This window comes from Polistes fuscatus, unplaced genomic scaffold (assembly GCF_010416935.1).
Source record: "Polistes fuscatus isolate 324 unplaced genomic scaffold, CU_Pfus_HIC Scaffold18, whole genome shotgun sequence".
NCBI classification, from domain to species: domain Eukaryota; kingdom Metazoa; phylum Arthropoda; class Insecta; order Hymenoptera; family Vespidae; genus Polistes; species Polistes fuscatus.
Window position 1 is genome coordinate 3,377,512 of NW_025113086.1, and position 22,779 is coordinate 3,400,290.

General features: G+C 36.6%; 5 protein-coding genes and 1 long non-coding RNA gene across 8 annotated transcripts; 3 read left to right on the forward strand and 3 right to left on the reverse strand.

Moving 5' to 3' along the window:
* Window positions 1-38: 38 nt before the first annotated feature.
* LOC122515603 (medium-chain acyl-CoA ligase ACSF2, mitochondrial) lies at window positions 39-3,304 on the reverse strand. Its single transcript, XM_043633004.1, has 8 exons — window positions 3,196-3,304; window positions 2,582-3,119; window positions 2,134-2,317; window positions 1,838-2,047; window positions 1,618-1,749; window positions 925-1,038; window positions 615-851; window positions 39-436 (listed from the first exon to the last, which is right to left on the reverse strand). The coding sequence occupies exons 1-8, from the start codon at window positions 3,302-3,304 to the stop codon at window positions 143-145; spliced, it is 1,818 nt and encodes a 605-aa protein (XP_043488939.1). The 3' UTR covers window positions 39-142.
* A 1,614-nt stretch (window positions 3,305-4,918) lies between these two features.
* On the forward strand, window positions 4,919-17,705 carry LOC122515624 (serine/threonine-protein phosphatase 6 regulatory ankyrin repeat subunit A). Of its 2 annotated transcripts, XM_043633029.1 has the most exons (14): window positions 4,919-5,427; window positions 5,501-5,602; window positions 6,695-6,796; window positions 6,898-7,014; window positions 7,574-7,774; window positions 8,239-8,622; window positions 8,732-9,052; window positions 9,325-10,552; window positions 11,626-11,801; window positions 11,904-12,332; window positions 12,698-13,727; window positions 14,526-14,645; window positions 16,674-16,941; window positions 17,161-17,705. In XM_043633029.1, the coding sequence occupies exons 1-14, from the start codon at window positions 5,104-5,106 to the stop codon at window positions 17,627-17,629; spliced, it is 5,271 nt and encodes a 1,756-aa protein (XP_043488964.1). In that variant the 5' UTR covers window positions 4,919-5,103; the 3' UTR covers window positions 17,630-17,705. The 2 variants fall into 2 exon arrangements, with proteins under 2 accessions (XP_043488964.1, XP_043488965.1); XM_043633030.1 differs by lacking the exon at window positions 14,526-14,645.
* Window positions 7,361-16,383, reverse strand: LOC122515626. 2 transcript variants are annotated; one of them, XR_006303319.1, is made up of 2 exons: window positions 16,067-16,383; window positions 7,361-7,757 (listed from the first exon to the last, which is right to left on the reverse strand). It is a non-coding gene; the product is annotated as an uncharacterized LOC122515626 (long non-coding RNA). The 2 variants fall into 2 exon arrangements; XR_006303320.1 differs by lacking the exon at window positions 16,067-16,383 and adding an exon at window positions 8,793-8,879.
* Window positions 17,646-19,439, forward strand: LOC122515621 (short transient receptor potential channel 1-like). The gene is made up of 3 exons (XM_043633026.1): window positions 17,646-17,797; window positions 18,376-18,643; window positions 18,949-19,439. Exons 2-3 carry the CDS (start codon window positions 18,381-18,383, stop codon window positions 19,403-19,405), a joined length of 720 nt encoding a protein of 239 aa, XP_043488961.1. The 5' UTR covers window positions 17,646-17,797; window positions 18,376-18,380; the 3' UTR covers window positions 19,406-19,439.
* Window positions 19,440-19,575: 136 nt separating this feature from the next.
* On the forward strand, window positions 19,576-21,528 carry LOC122515622 (transient-receptor-potential-like protein). Its single transcript, XM_043633027.1, has 5 exons — window positions 19,576-19,656; window positions 20,522-20,649; window positions 20,736-20,884; window positions 20,957-21,110; window positions 21,188-21,528. The coding sequence occupies exons 1-5, from the start codon at window positions 19,647-19,649 to the stop codon at window positions 21,392-21,394; spliced, it is 648 nt and encodes a 215-aa protein (XP_043488962.1). The 5' UTR covers window positions 19,576-19,646; the 3' UTR covers window positions 21,395-21,528.
* LOC122515620 (pancreatic triacylglycerol lipase-like) lies at window positions 21,475-22,691 on the reverse strand. The gene is made up of 3 exons (XM_043633025.1): window positions 22,278-22,691; window positions 21,846-22,197; window positions 21,475-21,764 (listed from the first exon to the last, which is right to left on the reverse strand). The coding sequence occupies exons 1-3, from the start codon at window positions 22,689-22,691 to the stop codon at window positions 21,541-21,543; spliced, it is 990 nt and encodes a 329-aa protein (XP_043488960.1). The 3' UTR covers window positions 21,475-21,540.
* Window positions 22,692-22,779: the final 88 nt, after the last annotated feature.

Sequence of the window (22,779 nt, forward strand, 5' to 3'; positions counted from 1 at the left end):
GGAAAAAAGGAGTCAAATAAGAAAAAAAATAAACCTTATTCTAATAAAATTAATATCGTCATTTATAATTAAAATAAATACTTCCAAATTTTACGAATTCATACACGCTTTCTTTTTATTTTCTTTTCCTTTTTTATTATTTTCATTTCGGCATAGAAGGAATAATTCCTTTACTTTCCAATTCCTCTTTAAGCTTACCCTTTTGAATTTTTCCACTCATTGTTTTAGGATATTTATCTAAGAAAACAACGTACTTTGGTATTTTAAAATGTGCTATTTTTCCTCTGCAGTATGTTTGTAGTTCTTCTTTACTCAAACTCTTGCCTTCGAATAAACGAATACACGCGCAAATTTCTTCTCCAAATATTGCATCGTAAGCTCCTATGCAGTGAACTTCTGCTATACTTGGATGACTAAGTAAAAAGTCTTCAATCTCCTAAATGATTTTTGTTAAATTTGTCATTAAAATCATAGATAAAAAATAAAAATAAAATTATATTATTAATACCAGTGACTTATATCGAGATCGTACGAACGAATTATAGTAATTTCTTTTTTGAAAAATTAGCACATAAATATAATAAATATTATTATATAAATAAAAATAAGATTACCTTAGGAAAAATATTTTCTCCACCGCGAATAATCATTTCTTTCAATCTTCCAACAACCTGACCATATCCGTTAGAGTGTAAAATAAATTGATCCCCAGTCTTAAGCCAACCATCCTCGGTCAAAGTCTTCTTGGTATTTTCTGGATCATTATAATAACAAATCATGCAACTATAACCTCGAGTCCAAAGTTCACCAGTTGATCCAAATGGTAATGGCTTCCCATTATTATCAACGACCTATTCACGTAATAAAAATCAATATAAAAAATATTTGAAAAGTAAAATTAACTATGATAGAAGATAGATTTACCATAGCTTCTATATTGTCTGATACATGTCCAACTGTATTCTCAGTCAATTGTCTATCTTCTCCGGGTAAACTTTGAAAAGAAATACCCGAGAATTCGGTGAGTCCGTAAATAGTCTGAACAAAAAAAGAAAAATAGATTATTATTCATTTTAATTATGATTGGAAATGATTGGAAATGATTAGAAATGATTAGAAATATTACGAAGAAAAATAAAAGTTAAAATCATTGCAATGAATCACTTGAAATTCTAAGAAAGTAATAACGATAATGGGTTAATCCACTTTTCAAATCGGCCCAATCCAAAAATACATTTTACAAAGAAAGCTCGTACATATCGATCGTAGCAAAAGGCGAGGCAATATTCCTCCTTAGAGTAGCTTTTATGCATACGAACCTAGGGCTCGCTTGCTGCAAAGATATGTGCATAGATAGCAACGAGCCACTCGGGTCGTCGACTTCTCTTATTCTCTTTCTCTCTTTTAAAATTTATCTACGTATTGGCATAATTTTGTATCTTTTCATATTACGATTAACAAAATCGTACAAATTTTACCATATTTTGTTCAGTGCTTAATTATAAAAAGCTATCTTTAACTAATACGAATACATAATATCATATCAGCATATAGTATAATATGCTGATATGATAATGCAAGTTTTTTGTTATCATGAATCGTTAATATTATTAATACCTTCATATTACTAATACCAAGAACATCTTTAATACGTCGAAAAACTTCAGAGGATATTGGTGAACCACCGATTACACCCAAATGTGGTCTTATAGGCAAATGTAATTGTTGTTGAACGTCTATCATGTTTATCTAAAGAAAAAACAAACACAATAATTAATGATAAAAAATGTGTGCATTGATTTTTATGAAATAAGATTAAATAGAAAAATTGTCTTACCCACATCGTTGGAGTTCCATAAGTAATGTCACATTTTTCTTTGGCCATAACTTGTAAAGATTTTAAAGGATTGAACGAACGTGATTCTAAAATTAACGTACAACCTGATAATAGGGTATTTAATTGTCCATAAAGTAATCCAAATGCGTGGAATAATGGAACGTTTAAACAACTTTTGTAACCAGCTTTTATTTCAGCTCTAATTATTCCCTTTAAACAAAAACAATGAATAGAATAAACGATTTATTCGACACATATTCAGATAATCTAGTACACGTAGAACAATTAATCCTTACCCGTTCAATATTATTCACCAAGGATCTATGAGACAGTAAAGCGGCTTTCGGTTTTCCAGTTGTTCCGGAAGTAAACTGTATGTTACAGGCGTCGTAAGAGGAGACGTTACCTTGTTCTGCAGAGACAGCTTCAACCTCGATTTTGCTTGCTGAGGATTCCACATCTAGCAAACGGTGAGTACCACTGAGAAAACGACAAGGTAATCGATTAATTAATGTCACCTTTACATTTCCTAATCGATCGAGTATCAACTTTTCTTTCCTCTATCTCATCAACCTAATTAAATATCTATCCTATTTCCCGTTACAATTTATCCTTCAAATTATTGATTTTAATTATAACTTTTCAATTTATACAAAAACACAAGTTTATAACAAACACGAGAAGAAGTATAAAAATAAAAAAAATAGAGTGAATTTGATAAGTGTTAACGTTGACGTTTCTTACGTTACATGATCCTCCGACCAAATAATAACATGTTCTAAACTTGGACAACATTTTTTGGCACCCAAAATGATTTCCGTATAATTATTCTTTTTGTATTTTACTGGCGAGGCGATAGCTTTAACTCCAGCTAAGTTCAAACAATAAATTAATTCATCTTGTTGATAAGCAGAATTAATAGCAACAGTGATAAGTCCCAATCTAGTAGCCGAGAGAAACGTAATAAACCATTCGATATCGTTCGGCCCAAATATCCCAATTCTGTCGCCTTTATTCAATCCCAATTTCTTCAATCCGGCAGCTAATTTGTCAGCACGAAGGAGCACTTCAGAATATGTTAATCGAATATTTTGATGATCAGAAACGATGCATTCGTTGTTCGGCCATTTTTCAGCAGCTTCTTCTAACAATTTACCGATCGTTTGATCTCTCAATGGTATTCCAGGATTACAGATGTAAGCAGATTTTTTGTTAAAATCAGGATTACTGCACAGATGTCTACTTTGAACGATGTATAATAATTTCGTTGGATATTTTTTAACTAAAATTATTATAAACACACATTCTTTGTATTATTTGTTAATATACGTTTACAATTTAAATTTGGATTTACTTACCATTCAATTTTAAATTCGAATGATATGAATACTTGGATAAATATTTTACACGTGGAATTATTCGCGGAGTATCGTGAAATATTAAATATTTCATTGGAAGAGAAAACATTTTATTAACGATGATGCTTGCCAGAGAAAAGAAATGCAATCTATTATTATTTGAAGTATATCCAATTTTTTATTTCTGTTTAATTCAAACACGCTTATCTTATAGATAATGAAATTATCTCTAACTGAGAAGAGATCACCACTCGTGTATTATACACAGTCCGTTCACGAATTGAATGAGAAATACATCTGATGAAAGCACTTATTTATCGTGTCTTATGCAACAGAATAATTGCCTTATTTTCATTATCATTTATAAATTATTGAACTTCGTTCTCTTTAAGGTTATCTATACTTGACAATAATTAAAGATTTTCAATTTACAGTTTAGATATCAGTGTCGTTCAACTAATTATTGGCCTGAAATAATGAAAAATAATTGTATTATTTTCGTTAATTTTTACATTTTACATCTACATAATTTTTAAATTAATTCAATCTAGGTCATAGTTTATAGTTAACAGGATATTTTTTAAATAATCAATAAATATTGCATTTAACATCACACACCTCATTTAAAAACTGTTTCTTCTTCTCAACATAAAATCTTTTCTCTCACAAGATCTTAACTCTAAATCCTTTCATTGCAAACTGAAACGCGTCATTGCACACGCATTGCAATGATAATGAGAACATCAACGCTTTGAAAATATCTTTATACGTTTTTCTAGAGCTCATTATCTATGTATATATATATATGTATAGATATGTATATTATCTAATTCTACATATATCTGTGCTAAGTTGTTGATCATTCTATTTCATATAATGCTCGGCTTATGGTATTCATTTATTCATACTTAATTCTTATATAAATAATCATTGATTACCTCTATTAGTTGCAAGGTCGCTTTATCGAAACAAAAGCAATAAAAAAAGCAATAAAAAAAAAGAAATAAAATGAACAATGACGTAATTACCGATACAATTATTAACTATAATCATAAGACATTATGTAAAAATTAAGAAAGAAAAAACAAAAAGAAAAAAATTATTTTTAAGTAAGTTACATAATAAAACAAAATAATATGATTATAATTAAGTATATTACGCTATCTGCATAGATAATAAATAGCATTGTAATTGACACAATTAAAGGAAAAAAAAAAGGGGGATAATGGAAACTGACTTATCGTCGAAGAAAAAAAAAAGAAATAATAAATAAATAAATAAATAAATAAAGGGGAGGTCGGACTCGGATGGCGTGCCGACATTTCGGTCCGGAAGTCGCGTGCCGACGTTAAATCCAACCACCCCTCTCTCTCTCTTTCTGTGTCGATGTATGCATACACACGTATGTATGTGTAAAAGCAACCTCCTTATGAACCAACACTACCTTAACACAATCTCAGCAGTTTTCCTTAACACTAAACCTGCACAGGTAAGAACGATTCAGTCACGTGAGAACACACCGAGAAAAAGCATAGAATCGCGTATAATGTTCTTGGTGTTGGTTACCGTTACCTTAACGAACCACGATTGGTCGATTCTCCTACAAACGTCGGAGAACAACCCTTCTACTTTCCCTCGGCTTGAACGGTTCGTCTTTAGAATCGTCAGGATTGCCGTGGTGGTAGGACGAACCCCGTTGAACACGGTACGAATCCTGCCAATTGATATTCCTTATGATACACAATTCATTATTTATCGTTAAACGAGACTTATCATTGCAAAATTCAATTCGAGATTAGAATTTTCATTAGAGATTTAAAATAAAATCACTCACGTTCAATCGCGTGGATTAAAAAAAAAACTTGATCCGAGAACCATGTTCGACGAGGAAAGACAGTACGACGTAAGATGAGCAGTAACAAGAGATCGCAAGGTAACAAAGACGACAAGAAGAATACAGCGAGTAAAGAGGACAGTCCAGCTGGCGGGAAGGATGATGGTGCATCGGTATCAACGGGTAGCAATGGAGGTGCAAGCGGAGAACCATCTCAACCTGGTAGCAAACCTGGTTCGGCAGGTGCTACCGCTAGGGAAGGTGCCCAAAGACTTTTGGCACTTGCTGCACGGGGAGAATGGCCACCCGTGGACCAATTGCTCAAATCTATGGAAAAGGCGGTACAAAATGCTGCCGAGGAAGGTTTCGTTGCACCCCTGGCTGGTCTTATGGACCCGGTTAGTATATTCGTTATTGCAATATCATTTTTTAATCGATTAATTATAACAAATGTGTATCGTTTATTAACAGACGACTGGAATGACACCGTTGATGCATGCAGTTAAGGATAATCGTACAGGATTATTGGACAGGATGATAGAATTGGGTGCCGACGTTGGTGCACGTAACAATGCAAGTAACTAATAATAATTTCCCCCACCTGCCCTCCCACCTTGTCGACCATGAACATTTATTTTGTCCTTTTCTTTTAAAAAAATAATAAGAATGTTGAAAGAATTGTTAAATCGAAGCAGCAATTTTCTCTTGACGAGTTTAAAATTATCCCAAAATTAAAATAGTTAGATCAGAGTGACATTGCCATACAAAATCGGTTCGTGCTTTACGTGGTATACTTATATATAATAATATCGCTTGACCAGCATGAGTTGGCAAGGGGTAAAAGTTAGACACGGAAAGTGTACAGTTAATGATCTACCTCGAATCCGAGGAAAGTCGAGAGGGGGTGGTAGGATTGCGTGAAGAAGGGCCAAGGCCAAGGAGCTTGTCGAGCCGACAAAGAGTATGTAAGTAAGCAAGTAGGCCGGTCAGTTTAGTAGGACGAAAAAAAAAGAAAAGAAAAAAAGGGAAATCCGATAATCAAGCACACAGATAAAAAGTATAGTCTGCTGATCGAAGTTCTTGACCCGAGGATTTATTAAAGTAACATTTTTAATTCTAATTGTATGTTATAATAAACTGAACACATTAGGATCCTAAGAATTTCATTTACGTTCTTATAATAAAATGAATTTCTTTGATACGACAGGGGGAAGGCGGGGGCCGGGGCGGGGGGAGGTTAATGATATCGTGCAAACAGTTAGAAAGATTTTTCGTTTATCGTTATAAGGAATTCGATGGAATTACCATATTTATGTTAAAGATAGAAGTATAGCAACGCAAGAAGTATAGTAACTCCTCGTTGGGTCGAGTATCGACCACGGCCACCGCCCTCCCTATATCCCCAATATAATTTTCAAATTGCACGCTAATAAACCGTGATTGAAACGGCGGAACCATTGTTGTGGTTCGTCCGATTAATGTTGGGCGCGGCCAAGTGCAATTTACGATCGTGTGTTGCTTTATTACTTTGGGAAATGCTTATTTACGAATTAATCTATGTAATACAAGGTTGTACTACATAGATTATGGTCTCGTTTGAAAAAGAAAGAAAAAAAAAGAAACTGTGCCAATATGTCGAATAAAAAGATAAGATTTTTGTTTTAGGACAATTACAATGCTTTGCACATCGCTGCTATGTACTCGAGGGAAGACGTGGTCAAGTTGCTTCTTTCGAAAAAAGGTGTCGATCCTTATGCTACCGGAGGGGTAAGAATTTCAAAACAAAACTATAATCCCCAAAGTTGAACAAACTCGAACTATAAAATCCAATTGTATACGATTTATACGAAATATTTGATCGATCCTAGGCGAGACAACAAACGGCAGTTCATTTGGTTGCATCCAGACAAACTGGAACTGCGACATCTATTTTACGGGCATTGCTAGCTGCGGCAGGAAAAGACATCAGATTGAAAGTTGATGGTGTAAGTAAATGGCATCAGGAATGTTTCCAAATTGAAAGTTGAATGGAACCGCGACCCGTTGATTTTGTTTTTTCCTAATAAAGATCAATGATACGTATTTGAAGTTAAAAAAATAAGTGGAACGACGTTCGTGTAATTCCTTGCACCGAAGGCACGATCTCAACTTAATTCCTACTAAAGTTCCAATTGGGAGAAGATTAAAAAACAAGAAAAAGAAAAAAGAACATTTCTCAACGATCCATGTTTGTTACTCGCGTGACACGAGCCTTGCAAATCGGTGAACATCGCTGCCTGGCACCGACCTACCTCATAATACTTCTCTCTTCTTCACTTTTTCTTTATTCTATTGGTGGTCTCTTTATTTCCTACTTTTCAACGATAACAATTTCGTATCGATGACACGACTATCGTAAACATTACCTATAAATATCGATCAACGTTGCAAACTTTTACGAGAGTATCGTTCGTCGTTTTATTGTATTATTTCGTAATAAAATAAACAAAAAAAATCATAGAATAAATATAAAAAGTTGATAAACGAAATGCAATTGTTAAACAGAGAGGAAAGATACCACTTCTCTTAGCAGTCGAGGCTGGCAATCAATCCATGTGTCGTGAATTATTAGCTCAACAAGCGCCAGATCAACTTCGTGCTACAACACCGGCCGGAGATTCGGCCCTTCATTTGGCTGCTAGACGAAGGGACATCGATATGGTTCGGATTCTGGTTGATTACGGTGCTCCTGTGGACATGCAAAATGTATGTCAATCCAAAATGAAAAAACTAATGGGAATTAATAGAGCAACAAGTTGTTTGCTCGACCCAATCAATTTCATTACCCTATGCATTTATATTACCCTAACAAATGCATGCTAGTAACGCAATGAGAAAAAAAAGTCATCATTCATTTTGACATAAGATTAGTGGACGAAATGCTAACATTTTTTTTTTATAACTCGCCCACACACATACACATACACGTACCGTTTAATGGAACCGAATTACGTCAGTCTAATTTAATCACTGTCGTTAATAGTGGGGGGGTGTTGAAGGGTATGCATGCGTAATGTATGAGCCTAATTGTCGCAGTGCGTATACGAGTTCAAGTCCAGTGCGAGATTGGTTCTTTAGTTGTTCATAAGATCTATCAGGGGACACATCGTAGATTCTAAAAAACAGATTATTTGAAAAACATTGTTTAAAAAATGTAATAATTGCGACAGGGTGAAGGTCAAACGGCGTTACATATTGCAAGTGCCGAGGGTGACGAGATTTTGGTGAAGTATTTTTACGGTGTCAGAGCATCCGCATCGATCGCCGATCACCAAGACCGAACACCGATGCACTTGGCTGCAGAAAATGGGCACGCCACGATAATTGAACTGCTAGCCGACAAATTCAAGGCCAGCATCTTCGAGAGAACGAAAGACGGCTCCACCCTAATGCATATAGCGTCTTTGAACGGTCACTCGGAATGTGCAATGATGCTCTTTAAAAAGGGCGTGTACTTGCACATGCCCAACAAACGTGGAGCGAGATCTATTCACACTGCAGCTAAATATGGTCACGTGGGAATCATCAGTACACTCCTCCAAAGAGGAGAAAAGGTCAATTATCTCTCTAATTAATTTGATTTGTCAAATAGAGACAAATTCATTGAATTAGAATAAATGATTGTGCGTGTGTGTGTGTATGGTATGACGTTAACCTTAACAGGTGGATGCAACAACGAACGACAATTACACGGCATTGCACATAGCCGTGGAAAGTGCCAAACCGTTAGTGGTTGAAACTTTGTTGGGTTATGGAGCCGAGGTGCACGTTAGGGGTGGCAAACTTCGAGAGACTCCGCTTCATATAGCAGCACGAGTTCCAGACGGCGATAGGTGTGCCCTGATGTTATTAAAATCCGGAGCTGGGCCCAATTTGACGACTGACGATGGACAAACTCCCGTTCACGTAGCTGCCAGCCATGGGAACTTGGCAACTTTGTTGCTTCTCCTCGAGGACGGCGGTGATCCTATGTTCAAGTCTAAAGTACGAGACAAATACGTTTGGCTATCGACATTTCAGTTACTTATTTATGTTTCGACGATTATTGCACAACAAAAACATACTTAATGACACTCGATGATGATGATAATGATGATGATGATGATGATGATAATAGCACCGATGTACGTATTTTTATAATTCACAGGCAGATAGTTACGTTCAGATGTGGTATTGAAAAGACTGGACCCCCATTAATTCTTCCTTTTTGATACTTCGATTCTACTCGTGCGTTTTTCTTTGTTGTTTCTTGTTAGAACGGTGAAACGCCTTTGCATTTGGCCTGCAGAGGATGCCGCGCAGACGTAGTCCGTCATCTGATCGAATTTGTGAAGCAGAACAAAGGGCCAGAAGTAGCAACAGCTTACGTGAACAGCGTTACGAATGAAGGAGCCAGTGCCTTGCATTACGCCGCTCAAATCGAACCATCGGAGGTTGTAATACCGGGAGACGATCGTGCAGTTGTACGTGCACTTTTAGAAGGCGGTGCTGATGTCTCGTTGCAAACAAGACAAGCGCAAGAATCTGCGTTTCATTATTGTGCCTTAGTCGGAAACAACGAAGTACTTTCCGAGATGATAAACCATATGTCAGCAACAGAAGTTCAGAAAGCTTTGAACAGACAAAGTGCGGTCGGGTGGACACCTCTTTTGATAGCAGCTCATCGTGGTCACATGGATTTGGTGACGAATCTTTTAGCCAATCACGCCAGAGTAGACGTTTTCGACTTGGAGGGTAGATCAGCGTTACATTTAGCCGCGGAACATGGCTATCTTCAAGTCTGCGATGCCTTACTGGCGAACAAAGCCTTTATCAATTCGAAATCTCGCGTTGGTAGAACGGCATTGCATTTGGCAGCAATGAACGGCTATTCCCACTTGGTCAGATTTCTTATTCAAGATCACGGAGCCGCGATAGACGTGCTTACGCTCAGAAAACAGACTCCCCTTCATCTGGCAGCAGGTGCTGGTCAATTGGAAGTGTGCAAGCTCCTTTTGGAACTTGGTGCTAGCATAGACGCTACCGACGATCAAGGACAAAAGCCGATTCATGCCGCTGCCATGAATAATTATGCCGAAGTTGCCCAACTCTTTCTACAAAGACACCCAAGTTTGGTGATGGCATGCACGAAAGACGGAAACACGTGTGCTCATATAGCAGCCATGCAGGGAAGCGTTAGAGTGATCGAGGAACTTATGAAATTCGATCGTCAGGGTGTAATCTCAGCGAGAAACAAGTTAACCGAGGCAACGCCTCTTCAACTAGCTGCCGAAGGTGGTCACGCGGAAGTAGTGAAGGCTTTGGTAAGAGCTGGTGCTTCCTGTGCCGATGAAAATCGTGCTGGGTTTACTGCGGTACACTTGGCGGCTCAACACGGACACGGACAAGTTCTCGAAGTGATGAGATCATCTCAATCGTTGAGAATTTCGAGCAAGAAATTGGGTGTTACAGCGTTACACGTTGCTGCTTACTTTGGCCAAGCTGGTAAGCCTATTCTATATAACTTTCTGATCTTCTAACGATATTAAATCAATTGATAGTCAATTGCAAAACTCGGTCGGGAGTTTATTTCAAGTTAAAGTTTCGCTTACATGCTGTAATCCATAAGATATCATAGCAAAACTGCAGTATTATTCGCGTATTTAACTATCATCTATCAACGGTAACTGGTACGAAACATTTGTGGGTTCGGCTTCGGCTAGAAAAGGGTCATCATACCCATGCGTGATTCCAGCAAATCGTTTTCCACCATACCTTACTTCTTACTGCTCCTATTTTGACATATGTACATTGAGAGATAGGATTTTCGCGTGACTATTTCGTACCGGTCTAAAGTCAAAAGTAGTGATCGGTAATGTCGCCGAAAGTGAGACTTTCCTCGGGTACTAGGACGAATGCGATCACGCGAAAAACTATTTTGTTGCGTTAACATTAGATTTTCTTTAGAATTATCTATTGGGACGATCTTTCGTGGTATAGAAAATAATTGTCAATTCGTTAACAAATAGCTCCAATTTTTCTATCCTTTTATTTTTTAAAGGAAAAAAGAAAGAAAAAAGAATGCAATAAAGGGTCGTGCAACATTCCTCGAGTAAAATAATAGTTATCGTGAGAGCTCGTAAAACACGATCAAGCGATTAAAACGACTAAGCGAAATTTTCCTTGCTCATAGGAATTTCCCTCTCCTCCCCCCCTTCCCGGGATTACTATTATAAAACTACTACATGACTTTCTAAGAAAAAATCGACGAATTGTTCGAGCTTTATTTTAAAACTAATGCGACGGTCAAAAGTTCAAGACCATTTGTTCTACCTAATCGTAAATTCCTGATCTCAAAGTATAAGATTTAGATGTTGCTGGTCACGAACTTAGAAACTGCATAACTCGCTCGTGCAAGAATGTTCAGCCGTACCGTTTTGTTCAGTCCAGTCACGTTAATCGTTTGTATCTTGTCACCTCAAATATCTGTCGACCTAAATTCTACGAACAAAGGAACTAAGAAAATCCAGATATAAACGAACGAATGATTGATCCAGCTCATTTCCTATTTTTCCTAGACACTGTCAGAGAATTATTGACAAACGTTCCTGGAACTGTGAAATCCGATCCACCAACGGGTGGTTCCTTGGTAGGAGAATTAGGAACCGAATCTGGTATGACGCCCCTTCACCTGGCAGCTTATTCGGGAAATGAAAATGTCGTTCGACTACTTTTAAATTCTGCTGGAGTACAGGTAATCGATATTTATATACTAATTGATTAAAATACACCCCTAAATAAAGTCAAAAATAGAATAGAAATAAATAGTACGGATAATATGATCGATATTTTGTAGGTAGAAGCAGCGACAACTGAGAATGGATTTAACCCTTTGCATCTGGCTTGTTTCGGTGGACACATAACAGTGGTTGGACTTTTATTAAGCAGATCGGCCGAATTGTTGCACAGTGCCGATCGTTATGGGAAAACTGGATTGCACATAGCCGCCACACATGGGCATTATCAAATGGTCGAAGTGTTGTTGGGTCAAGGAGCGGAAATAAATGCGACGGATAAAAATGGTTGGACTCCATTGCACTGTGCTGCACGTGCTGGTTACCTCGAGGTTGTCAAACTACTCGTCGAAAGTGGAGCTTCGCCGAAAAGCGAAACGAACCTTGGCTGTGCTCCTATTTGGTTCGCTGCTTCCGAAGGCCATAACGACGTTTTAAAGTATCTAATGGAAAAGGAACATGACACTTATGCTCTCATGGAAGACAGAAGGGTAAAGTTTTTCTACGTTTTAACAAGGCCAATGATAAAATGATGTTAAAGCCACACCCTGATTATACCCTCTTAACGCTTATCTTTTTAGGAAAACTTTTCTCATTGGGTATAAAAATCGATATTTCAAAGTAATAACTTAGCACTTAACGCGACTCGTACACGCGACACGGAATTGCATTTATGACCTTTTATCGAATATTCTTTCTTATAACTCGCGAAAAGAAATCTTATATACAAAATGCTATAAAATTCAAATTACGTATTGTTATCAACGAGTTATCATCGATCCAATTAATATTAATTCTTCTTACATTTTATTTCGTTTATCTGCAAAATGTTTTTTTTCTTCTTTCTTTTTTTTAGTTCGTCTACAACATGATGGTTTGCAGTAAAAGTAACAACAACAAGCCTATAGAGGAATTCGTTCTGGTATCTCCAGCACCTGTAGACACCGCTGCCAAACTTTCTAACATTTATATGAAATTATCCGAGAAGGAAAAGGAACGAGCGAAAGATTTGATAGCAGCTGGGAAACAATGCGAAGCTATGGCAACGGAATTACTGGCACTCGCAGCGGGTGCCGACTCGGCTGGTAGAATTTTAACGTCGATGGATCGAAGGAACGTTGAATTTTTGGACGTGTTGATTGAAAACGAACAGAAGGAGGTGATAGCTCATACAGTTGTGCAACGTTATCTACAAGAACTTTGGCAAGGTAGCCTAAACTGGAACGCTTTCAGAACGATCCTCCTTTTCATAGCTTTCCTGATCTGTCCACCGGTATGGGTAGTCTTTGCTTTGCCACTTGGTCACAAGTACAACAACGTACCCATCATCAAATTCATGTCCTATCTGACGTCTCACATTTATTTGATGCTTTTTCTGATGCTGGTTGGAATAACCCCGATATATCCAGTCGTAAGATCAAATCTCATACCTTATTGGTACGAGTGGTGTCTTCTGGTGATGCTATCGGGTCTTTTATTATTCGAACTGACCAATCCTAGTGATAAAAGTGGTCTTGGATGGATCAAACTGGCAGTCCTTCTATTCGGTATCTTCGGTGTGGCTTTTCATCTTATGGGATTTGTCATAATCAAACGTATCTATTGGCCTACGTTGCTCTATCTAAGAAACCAACTGTTCGCATTGAGTTTCCTGTTAGCTTGCGTTCAAATCCTGGACTTCTTATCTTTCCATCATCTCTTTGGACCATGGGCCATCATCATCGGCAATCTCATGAAGGATCTCGCCAGGTTTCTCGCAGTATTGGCTATCTTCGTCTTTGGATTCTCCATGCACTTCGTAGCTCTCAATCAAGCGTTCATGAACCATGCTAATCTTCAGGAAGCTTCTCAAAAGGACAGGGAAAAGAAGAATGCATTTCACGACGGTAAGTTAAAATGCAATTAATACGATGACTGGCTTCGTGATTGATCCGAGCCAGCTCCTAGAGCGTTTTATTTATCTTATATTCGCTCTATTCAGATTTTTGCCGAAGTTACTAATTTATTTATCATAATTATTCTTTTTCTTATATCCGTTAATATGAATCGCATATATAGATGGTAGAGCGGCGTAGATGTTAACGTAGGTTTTAGATTTTAGAAATGAAAATTGCTTGAAAGGCCAATTTAATTGATTAATCGAAATAACAAAAAGCAAAGAAAAAAAAGAAAAAAAAAAAAAGAAAAATAGAGCATAAAACACGGAACTATTTTACTAGGACGTAGCGAGTGCTTTTATTATCATCGGTACGTCGATTGGCGTCCGACGAATAACGAAATGAAGCAAAAAACACTGTTTTTCTGTAGCAGATCATCCGTGCTTCCTGGTAATCGTAGTTCACTTATCAAATTTTTTTTCTTTTATCGATAATTATTATAATTAGAAATTTCATTCGATTATTACAAATCGATGATTTTTCTCTGATCCGTGAGATATGCAAAACATATAAAAATGTATCTATACTTTTTACGCGTGTATATATTTATATTTATATATATTTATATACACTAGAAATGGGGGAAAAAAATTAAACTGGGGAGGGATGAAACTTTTCAGAGGCTATAACCGATTATAACTCTTAAATAAAATTATTATACGTTTGAATGAAAATAATAGGAATGGTCGAAATAATGTTCATTTGAGACGAGACAATGGCGTAATTGGAACAAAATTGCAATGATAGATTTGTCGGTGAATATAACGTCGGAATGGATAACGGAGACGCAATCAGCGGCTGCGAATCCTCGTCACTTCGGCCGCTTCAGGAAAAAGAATGAATGTTGTGACGATAACTCCAAAGAGAGTAAGTTTTGACAGATCGACAGGAATGACAAAAGCAACAAATTGAGAACGATGATATATGAGAAAAAAAAAAAAAAAAAAAAAATGCAAAAGCAAAAGCAAACAGCAATATAAAAACTGCAAAAAAGTGGCACGTGCGCAAAAAATTTGGAATGCAGGACACGTTCGATGTCAGTGTCGTCCCGTTTCTGCATTGTGCATCTTGACCGATGTACGCAATTATGTCTGTGTGTGTGCTGCCTGCCAAGACTGTTGCCTGATAACAGCAATATTCTGCAAAATCGACGAGAACTGTGTTTTCCATCCGTGCATTTTCGCTGCGATTCGGACAGGGACACTTTTTTAATATTTATTATTTTCTTCTACTTCTTCTACTTCTTCTTCTTTTGCTCAGTTTCGTGTACTTTCGCAGGACGACAAGATTATCCTTCTATTTTATTTTCTAATCGCTAATTCCCAACACTCACGTTTAAAACATTCTCGTTTAATAACGAGGAAAATTATTTGAACTGTAACTTTAACGAGTAAGAAAAAGAAAAACGATTTAAGTTTGAAATAAATGCATATATTACTTATTAAAACATAAAGACGCAAAAAGTACTTCCGAAACGCAGCGTAACGTTTTATATGTAAATCACGATAAACAATTCAGAGCTAATTCACTGTCGGCATGTCGTCGGAACGCCAATTTTCTATGTGCCGTGTTATTTGCAACCAATCAAACCCCCTCCCCTCTCTCTCCCCCTTTTTTCTTTCCCACGATTGTCTGTGTTCATACGTTTTTTATAATATAATATAATACAACGTGTTTTTTCGTCGAACCGAATTCGCGTTTTACGATTATCTATTTATCTTAATTGCAAGGATAATAATTATAATGACGAACGAAAAGAAATGACAAGGGAACGAATATTTTCAAAAATATATATAAACTATCATTATCTTAGATCACGTTAGATCTTACTTTTAGAGAGGAAAAAAAAAAGAAAATAAAAAAAACCCTCTCTCCCAAGTGTTGTACTACGACTATCCTCGATTTTGTCGAAGGCGAATTGTTTGACTAAAACTGGGTACGTTGAACATTATTGATAAAAGGCAATTTCATGAAAAAAAAAAAGAAAAAAAAAAAAACAATTAAACAAATTTGCATGCATTTCTTCATCGCATCATAACATAATTTGAATCATTTTGAAAAGCCAAGAATCAGCCAAGCATCCATCTCTCTACGTCATATCAAATGAGATTTCTTGGATGATGCGGATGCTAAAAAATGATCTAATAATTTGCATGTTGCATACTTTCACTCACAGCAAAGCCAAATACCAAACACGTGTCTATATATCGTGGTGTATTCCGGCACGCGTTTTTCATTATTCAAAAACGCAGGAAGTATGAGGATCATCTAGAGAAAGGGATTTTTACCTTAAAATCGAAAGAATCGATGGGATTTGATCGAAGTGTGGCCTGGCTCTGCGTTTAAAAGACATTTCCAAAATGGATCTCTGCATCTTGAAGCATCTTCGATTTTAGCTGAAGTTCCTTCTGCACGGGGCTTGCAATAATAATATCTTTCCGTCGATTTAGAACGAATCGATAGATAAAATATTATCAAAAATATATAAAGTTATCGAAAAAAAAAAAAAAAAAAAAAAAACAATACACGTGGACGCATGGCTATGCGTAGAGAAGAAGAAAGCATATACAAGTATATCCAGGAAAAAAAAATAGTAAAATAAAACAATTTAATCGATAAAATTTGGCATGCACTCTCAACGTGTTATATTCAGCCCGAGCATGACCACAGTCCGTATAAACAAAAAGCATGAGCATGTTTGTTCGTTCGTTCGTTCATTCGTGTATGTATTCGTTATGGTTAAACAAAAAAAAATAAACACGCGAGTCAATTCGTAGTGAGTACCACCTCAGTAGCCACCAGCCTGCCATGGCACGAAAAAGCAAGCGAAATGAAAGACTGCGAAAAGAAAAGATAAAGAAAATCAAAGATGCCTCTGTGTACCTCGAATTCCAGTAAAGATGAGTCCTATACTTGCCTTCGAGTATCTATTCTTCGCTGTCTTCGGCCAAACAACACACAGCGAGCTCAAAGTCGAAGCCAATCAGCCGGACTGGACCTCGGTCCTCTTTAAGCTGACCTTCGGCGTGTACATGTTGGTCTCGGTAGTGGTGTTAATTAATCTGCTTATCGCCATGATGAGTGACACCTATCAACGGATACAGGCACAGTCAGATATTGAATGGAAATACGGTCTGAGTAAATTGATCCGTAATATGCACAGGTAAGCTTTACATCTTCTATTTGTTATTTAAATTAAGGTTTTAATCTTATCGAAACGAGAACAGAAATGAGAACTGAGATCTTTAACTTCATTTACCTGATCAAATCTAGCCTAGAACGATGATATATATATACATAGATCTTTTGTTTTTTCATTACAATCCATTGAGTCAGGGTTGGTAACGTTGGAACACGTTGACAACACCTTTCCATGTTGCAGAACGACCACAGCTCCATCCCCGTTAAACTTGTTAACAACCTGGATCGTGTACTTCATCAAGGTATGCAAACAACGTGCAGCTAAACGTAAACGACCATCATTGGTCCACATGATGGGTCTTCAACGTACCGGTCGATTGTCCCCAAGATCCAAGATGGGTGCAAAGTGGTTGGCCAAAGTCAAGAAGGGACAGGTTCGACCTAAAGACAGTGTGGCACTTTCGGTAGTTCATTTGAGTCCGTTAGGAAGTCAATTGTCATTTAACAGTGCTACCAGAATCGAGAGTGTCGTTGATTGGGACTCGATAAGGAAAAAGTATCTTGCTTTGACCGGAAACGAGCCTGAAAAGGAAGAAGACAAAGAGAAGGACGACAAGGACAACGAGAATGATAACGACGACGATTATGGACCTACTGTTTCAAATCCTTCGATGATTCCAACTACGATGACTACCACCTCACCTATATAAATGTGATTTCTCGCGAGCGTGAAAATTTAAGATAATAATTTTAGGTCTATGTAGCTGACTAAGAAACAAACAAAAATATAAGAAAGAAGAGAGAGAGAGAGAGAGAAAGAAAGAGACAAAAGGAGAGGCTTTTCGAAGGATGATCGACTATATGATTTTAGAAGCTAAGTAAGTCTACGTTACGTAGCCTACATGTGCCTGTATTTATACCAAATAAATGTCACTTTTATTTTTACGGGTTTGGGATTGCGTCCTACTCAGTCAGCATGGCCAAAAACGTGCGTTTGAGATCGTTTGCATCGAATCATCTACACTAACTCGACATCTCATTGTATGTGGCACAGGAACATATCCTTAAATGAACATCCTTAATGATTTTTCCGCGAAGTAATTTAAAAAAATATGCGAAATTTAGGTCTTATCTATCATCTGTTTAACATATAATGCATGTCCAAAAAAGTGTGTTACGTGCAGATTGATTTTGTCTCATGTATTCGGCAGGAACGAAAGGAGCCTATAGTGTGTGAATGCACTGACGCAAAGAAAAAAAGAAACGTAGGTCTTTAGAACAACTAACTAATCATCATTAAAATAATTTGAAACAATTGTTAGCCAGCACTGGCATGACACATGTCAGGGAGTAAACAATGCAAGAGAATGTTTTTTTAATTATCTGTATGATGCAAGCTTATTTATTTCTCGCGTCGATTTGTCTTATCAGATATTTTGTTGGGACGTATTTCCAGTCAGGATGAACCCGATACTAGCAGTTGAATTATTGTTCTTCGCCATCTTCGGACAGACAACTCACGAGCAGTTCAAAGTCGAACCTTATCAACCCGAATGGACCACGGTCCTATTCAAGCTTGCCTTCGGAATTTACATGTTGGTATCGGTGGTCGTGTTGATAAACCTCCTGATCGCCATGATGAGCGACACTTATCAACGGATACAAGCTCAATCTGATATCGAGTGGAAATACGGATTGAGCAAACTCGTTAGAAATATGCACAGGTAACGATAGCGAGTTTAAACTTAGCTTCGTTAGTTGAGTTTCTCTATCATTCATTCATTCAATCATTCGTTCCTTAAATCGTATGGTATGATACACGCTATTGGGTTAGCAACTAAGTGATCCTTCCTCTTTAAAAATAGGGATGAAAGTGAGAAAGATTAGGGGAGGGGAGACCTTTCGGTACATTGTAAATTTATTTGAATAATTTCTTCTTACTCACTTAGTTGCCAACCAAAAAATCCGCACTCACTTAGTTGCCAAACCAATATTACACCAAAATTGATTATCTTTCTTGACAAAATAGGACAACTACGGCGCCGTCTCCCCTAAACCTTTTAACTACTTGGCTAACATACTTCTTCAAAATCTGTAAAAAACGTGCGGCGAAAAATCAAAGGCCATCCTTGATGCATATGATGAGCTTGCAAAGGACTAGAATGTCACCACGTTCGAGAATGGGAGCAAAATGGTTGTCGAAGGTGAAGAAGACTCAAGTAATGCACAAGGACAGCATTGCTTTGTCTGTGGTACACTTGAGTCCATTGGGAAGTCAATTATCTTTCAACAATGCGATTAGAATCGACAATGTTGTCGACTGGGACGTAGTTAGACGAAAATATCGTGATCTCTATGGTGACAATGTTGAGAAAGTTGCCGAAGAGGCTAAAGAAGCTGTAGAAACGGATCTTTTAGCTGCCTTTGAGGAACCATCGTCCACTGGTCCAACTAGAAACGAAACGTCTGGCTTACCAAATGCCTGATCAAGTGAAGAGGAACTTTTAATTAATCTCTGATCGACTAGATAATTATTTGTACTTTTTATCGTTTATAAGAACTATAAGACGTAGATCATTTTATTTTCCAAATAAACGATTAGATCTCGATTTGTATTTGCGTTGCTCGACCTAATCCCACGTCGATCCACGATCTAATCGATTACGTGTAACATATTTTAGAGGCTACCATGGAAATACCTGTCTGCTTAGGGAACCACCTCACGTTATGTGTTACGGTTAGTCAATCAAATGTAATATGTAATCTACGTATTTCACACGTATTTTATCTCTCTCTATCTGTTATGAATTTTATAATCGATCTATTTGTATTTGAAGGTAGAATTATACGGCTGCATAAGAATGTAATTGTGTAGTAGTAATGCATGCACTGCAATGTGCTGACGTTACTCACAAGAAGTGATTTTTAAAAAACAATTCTCGTTGTTTAAATTGGTCACGTAATTAGAATGCATCCTAATCGTGCCATTGAACAATTATGAGTGTTATAAACTTGCCTGTAGTCTTTTTTCACGTAGCGTAATGTATTCTCGATGTGGCATGCGAATTTCGAAGCTTGTCAGCTGGTATTCAATCATGCCCCCTCTCCTACAACCCCCCCACAAAAAACTCAAAAGAATTTTCATTTCATCATGCACATGCGATGTGTCTACGTTTATCTAATTACTGTATAGAATGTATGTAAGTAGTTTATACTGTTCTCAAAGCTGCTAATTGATCGTTGTGCTCACATTTTTTAATGTCACTTCATGCATTTAAAAGTTTGATGATCCATAAATATGTTTTTAACATAATATTCTCTTATGTCTTTTACTCATATCATCGCATGTTATTTAGGTTTATTAGAACGATCAATCAATTGATTACGAATGAATGATATTCGATAAAAAAAAAGAAAAAATAAAATCAATCAGTACGATCGATACGAATCAATCAATCATTATGCGATAAATCAACGCTTAGATCATTAAGAAATTAGGAAAGTAGGATACATCAGTAGACATAGGATCGTTGCGAGAAATATTTTTCTTTACGTTCATGTTAATGAGAGAACAATTCTATAACATAAATTTATTTTTTCAGTCCAAGTCAATCCCATCGAAATAACGGAAAATCTTTTCTTCGCGATCTTTGGGCAAAAGGATACCGACGATTTCACGATTACAGGGAGGCAACATTTGCAACCAAAATGGACGATATATCTTTTCAAGGTTGATGATTTTTCTAAGACAAATTTATCGTAAATCGTTTGCTTTTAATTGAATAATTTAATTTAATAAACGTTTATACTATTCAGGTATCATTCTCTCTATACATGCTCGTCAGCGTTGTTGTCCTGATCAATCTTCTAATTGCTATGATGAGTGACACTTATCAAAGTATCCAATCGCAAAGTGATATTGAATGGAAATACGGACTCAGTAAACTTATACGTAAAATGCAAAGGTAAGTATTCTCTATGAGGAATAATAACAAGCTTCATCTTTTAATCATTTTTTTTTCTTTTCTTTATCCGAGAACGCGAACTGCACCCTCGCCGTTGAATCTTTTCTCCACATGGATAATATATCTTGTAAAGATGTGTAAAAAGAAGGCAGATAAAAGGAAGAAAATGAGTGTGATGCATGGATTAGTGAGGAATCGTACAATCTCAAAAAATTCATTTTTTCGAGTACGTTTTAATAATGAAATTGAAGAAATAAGAAACTTGAAGGTGTTGTGAATCTAATGAAATTTCTTTCTCTACAGAATAATAAAATATTTTCATCGGATCGCAACAAGAACGACATTGATTTCGGTCTACTAAATTTGAGTCCTTTTCAAAGCCAATCATCTTTAATTCAAATGGCGAAAATTGACAACGTCGTTGAATGGGACATCGTTCGTAGGAAATATAGGATGCGTTTTGGAGACGAAATAGAAAAACCTTCGGAAGAGGATCAAATTGTCAATTGAACGATATAAATGATTTCATTTATCTCGTAATGAGAATTACTTTCCAACCAGTGGTTCCCTGTACCACAATTGTAGACATATTACTTAAATATACATATATTTGTACCACCTTAACAAATAAACACTTTTCTCGATGTTCTACCTTTTCAAATAACACCTTTACCAAACGGTGGTTGTGCATTGGTTTCCAAGAAAAATGAACCACGAGCATTCCAGCTAACATTTTCTCCCATAAATACCATGGTCGAATTATTCTTGCATTTTTTTCCTTTGAATTCTATCCAACTATTGCATTGAAAAGCACCGAAAGCTAACGGATTAATGATAGATTCGCCCATCAGTTCGTGAGCTCTAGCATGACTGCAGTATTCTGATAACAACAGCCATTAGTTAACATTTATAAAAAGAAAATATTAACAAATATTAAAGATTTTAATTTAAGATCACTTACGAGCTGAGAAAATGGGACATCCAGGCTGCCTAAATGTTCCTCCATTCGGATAGAAATCAGCATGACCAATTGATCTGATGAAACCAAGCGTTCCTGCGCAAGTGTGTATGATATCCACAAATTTAGCATCTCTAGAATCCAGACGAATTCTTAAATCGTTCAAACTCGAAGATTCGAAACCTGGTCGGGCTGGATCCATGCCAGTTATTCTTCCAATTGTTCCAGATACTTCCATCCCAGCAAATCCAGCAACGTGAGCTCCTAAACTATGTCCTAATATGTGCACATCGTTCAAAGAGAGACCAGCTTGTGAGACAAGAAAATCCAACATTTCTGCTATGTATTTTCCGACCTGTATCAAGAACACATCCATTCAGAATTGTAGAAACTAACGATTTATTTTCCATACAGATTCATAAATTTCATACAAACCTGGCGTGTTAATTTAGCAGCAATCCAGTACTCTTTCAACGATGCTGGGAACCAGTTGACACTAATAACATTATAATTACCAACTATTAAGTAATTTTGTCTAAAATCTTGCAACCAATAAGTATTAGTACTATCAGTCCACCCATGAATGAGTATTTTTGTAGGATTGGCAGAATCAAACGAAGATTCCTTTAGCCCTGTTACATCATCTATTTTTAATAGAAATGCATTTTCAGGATTGTTCTTCGTATAGAGCTCAAATGTAACATCTTCGGATATTAAGTTCGGATCAAAAATGTTATTTATAATTGATCGATCATCTTGAATTGTACCCATTGGATTAACGAGAACATCTGAAAGTACTTCTGCTAAAAAAAATCCTTGAGACTTATCCGGCATTAAGAGGCGTTGCATATCATTGCTCGAACTTTTTGATAAATCTGTAAATATAACAATTATTTACTTTAGATAATACTTCAAAAACAAGTAAGTAAAACAGCGT

Excerpts from the sequence above, each read along its gene's own strand:
- LOC122515620 (XM_043633025.1), bottom strand. The coding sequence starts at position 22,691 with ATGCAACGCCTCTTAATGCCGGATAAGTCTCAAGGATTTTTTTTAGCA. Across the intron at positions 22,198-22,277 it reads CTGCTAAATTAACACGCCAG|GTCGGAAAATACATAGCAGA; the intron begins GTTTGTATGAAA and ends TTCTTGATACAG. Across the intron at positions 21,765-21,845 it reads ATGTCCCATTTTCTCAGCTC|AATACTGCAGTCATGCTAGA; the intron begins GTAAGTGATCTT and ends TGTTGTTATCAG.
- LOC122515603 (XM_043633004.1), bottom strand. The coding sequence starts at position 3,304 with ATGTTTTCTCTTCCAATGAAATATTTAATATTTCACGATACTCCGCGA. Across the intron at positions 1,039-1,617 it reads TTGGTATTAGTAATATGAAG|ACTATTTACGGACTCACCGA; the intron begins GTATTAATAATA and ends TTTTTTGTTCAG. Across the intron at positions 852-924 it reads CAGACAATATAGAAGCTATG|GTCGTTGATAATAATGGGAA; the intron begins GTAAATCTATCT and ends TTACGTGAATAG.
- LOC122515624 (XM_043633029.1), top strand. The coding sequence starts at position 5,104 with ATGAGCAGTAACAAGAGATCGCAAGGTAACAAAGACGACAAGAAGAAT. Across the intron at positions 9,053-9,324 it reads ATCCTATGTTCAAGTCTAAA|AACGGTGAAACGCCTTTGCA; the intron begins GTACGAGACAAA and ends GTTTCTTGTTAG. Across the intron at positions 10,553-11,625 it reads TGCTTACTTTGGCCAAGCTG|ACACTGTCAGAGAATTATTG; the intron begins GTAAGCCTATTC and ends TATTTTTCCTAG.
- LOC122515622 (XM_043633027.1), top strand. Across the intron at positions 20,885-20,956 it reads CTTATACGTAAAATGCAAAG|AACGCGAACTGCACCCTCGC; the intron begins GTAAGTATTCTC and ends TCTTTATCCGAG. Across the intron at positions 21,111-21,187 it reads CAAAAAATTCATTTTTTCGA|AATAATAAAATATTTTCATC; the intron begins GTACGTTTTAAT and ends CTTTCTCTACAG.
- LOC122515621 (XM_043633026.1), top strand. The coding sequence starts at position 18,381 with ATGAACCCGATACTAGCAGTTGAATTATTGTTCTTCGCCATCTTCGGA. Across the intron at positions 18,644-18,948 it reads CTCGTTAGAAATATGCACAG|GACAACTACGGCGCCGTCTC; the intron begins GTAACGATAGCG and ends TTGACAAAATAG.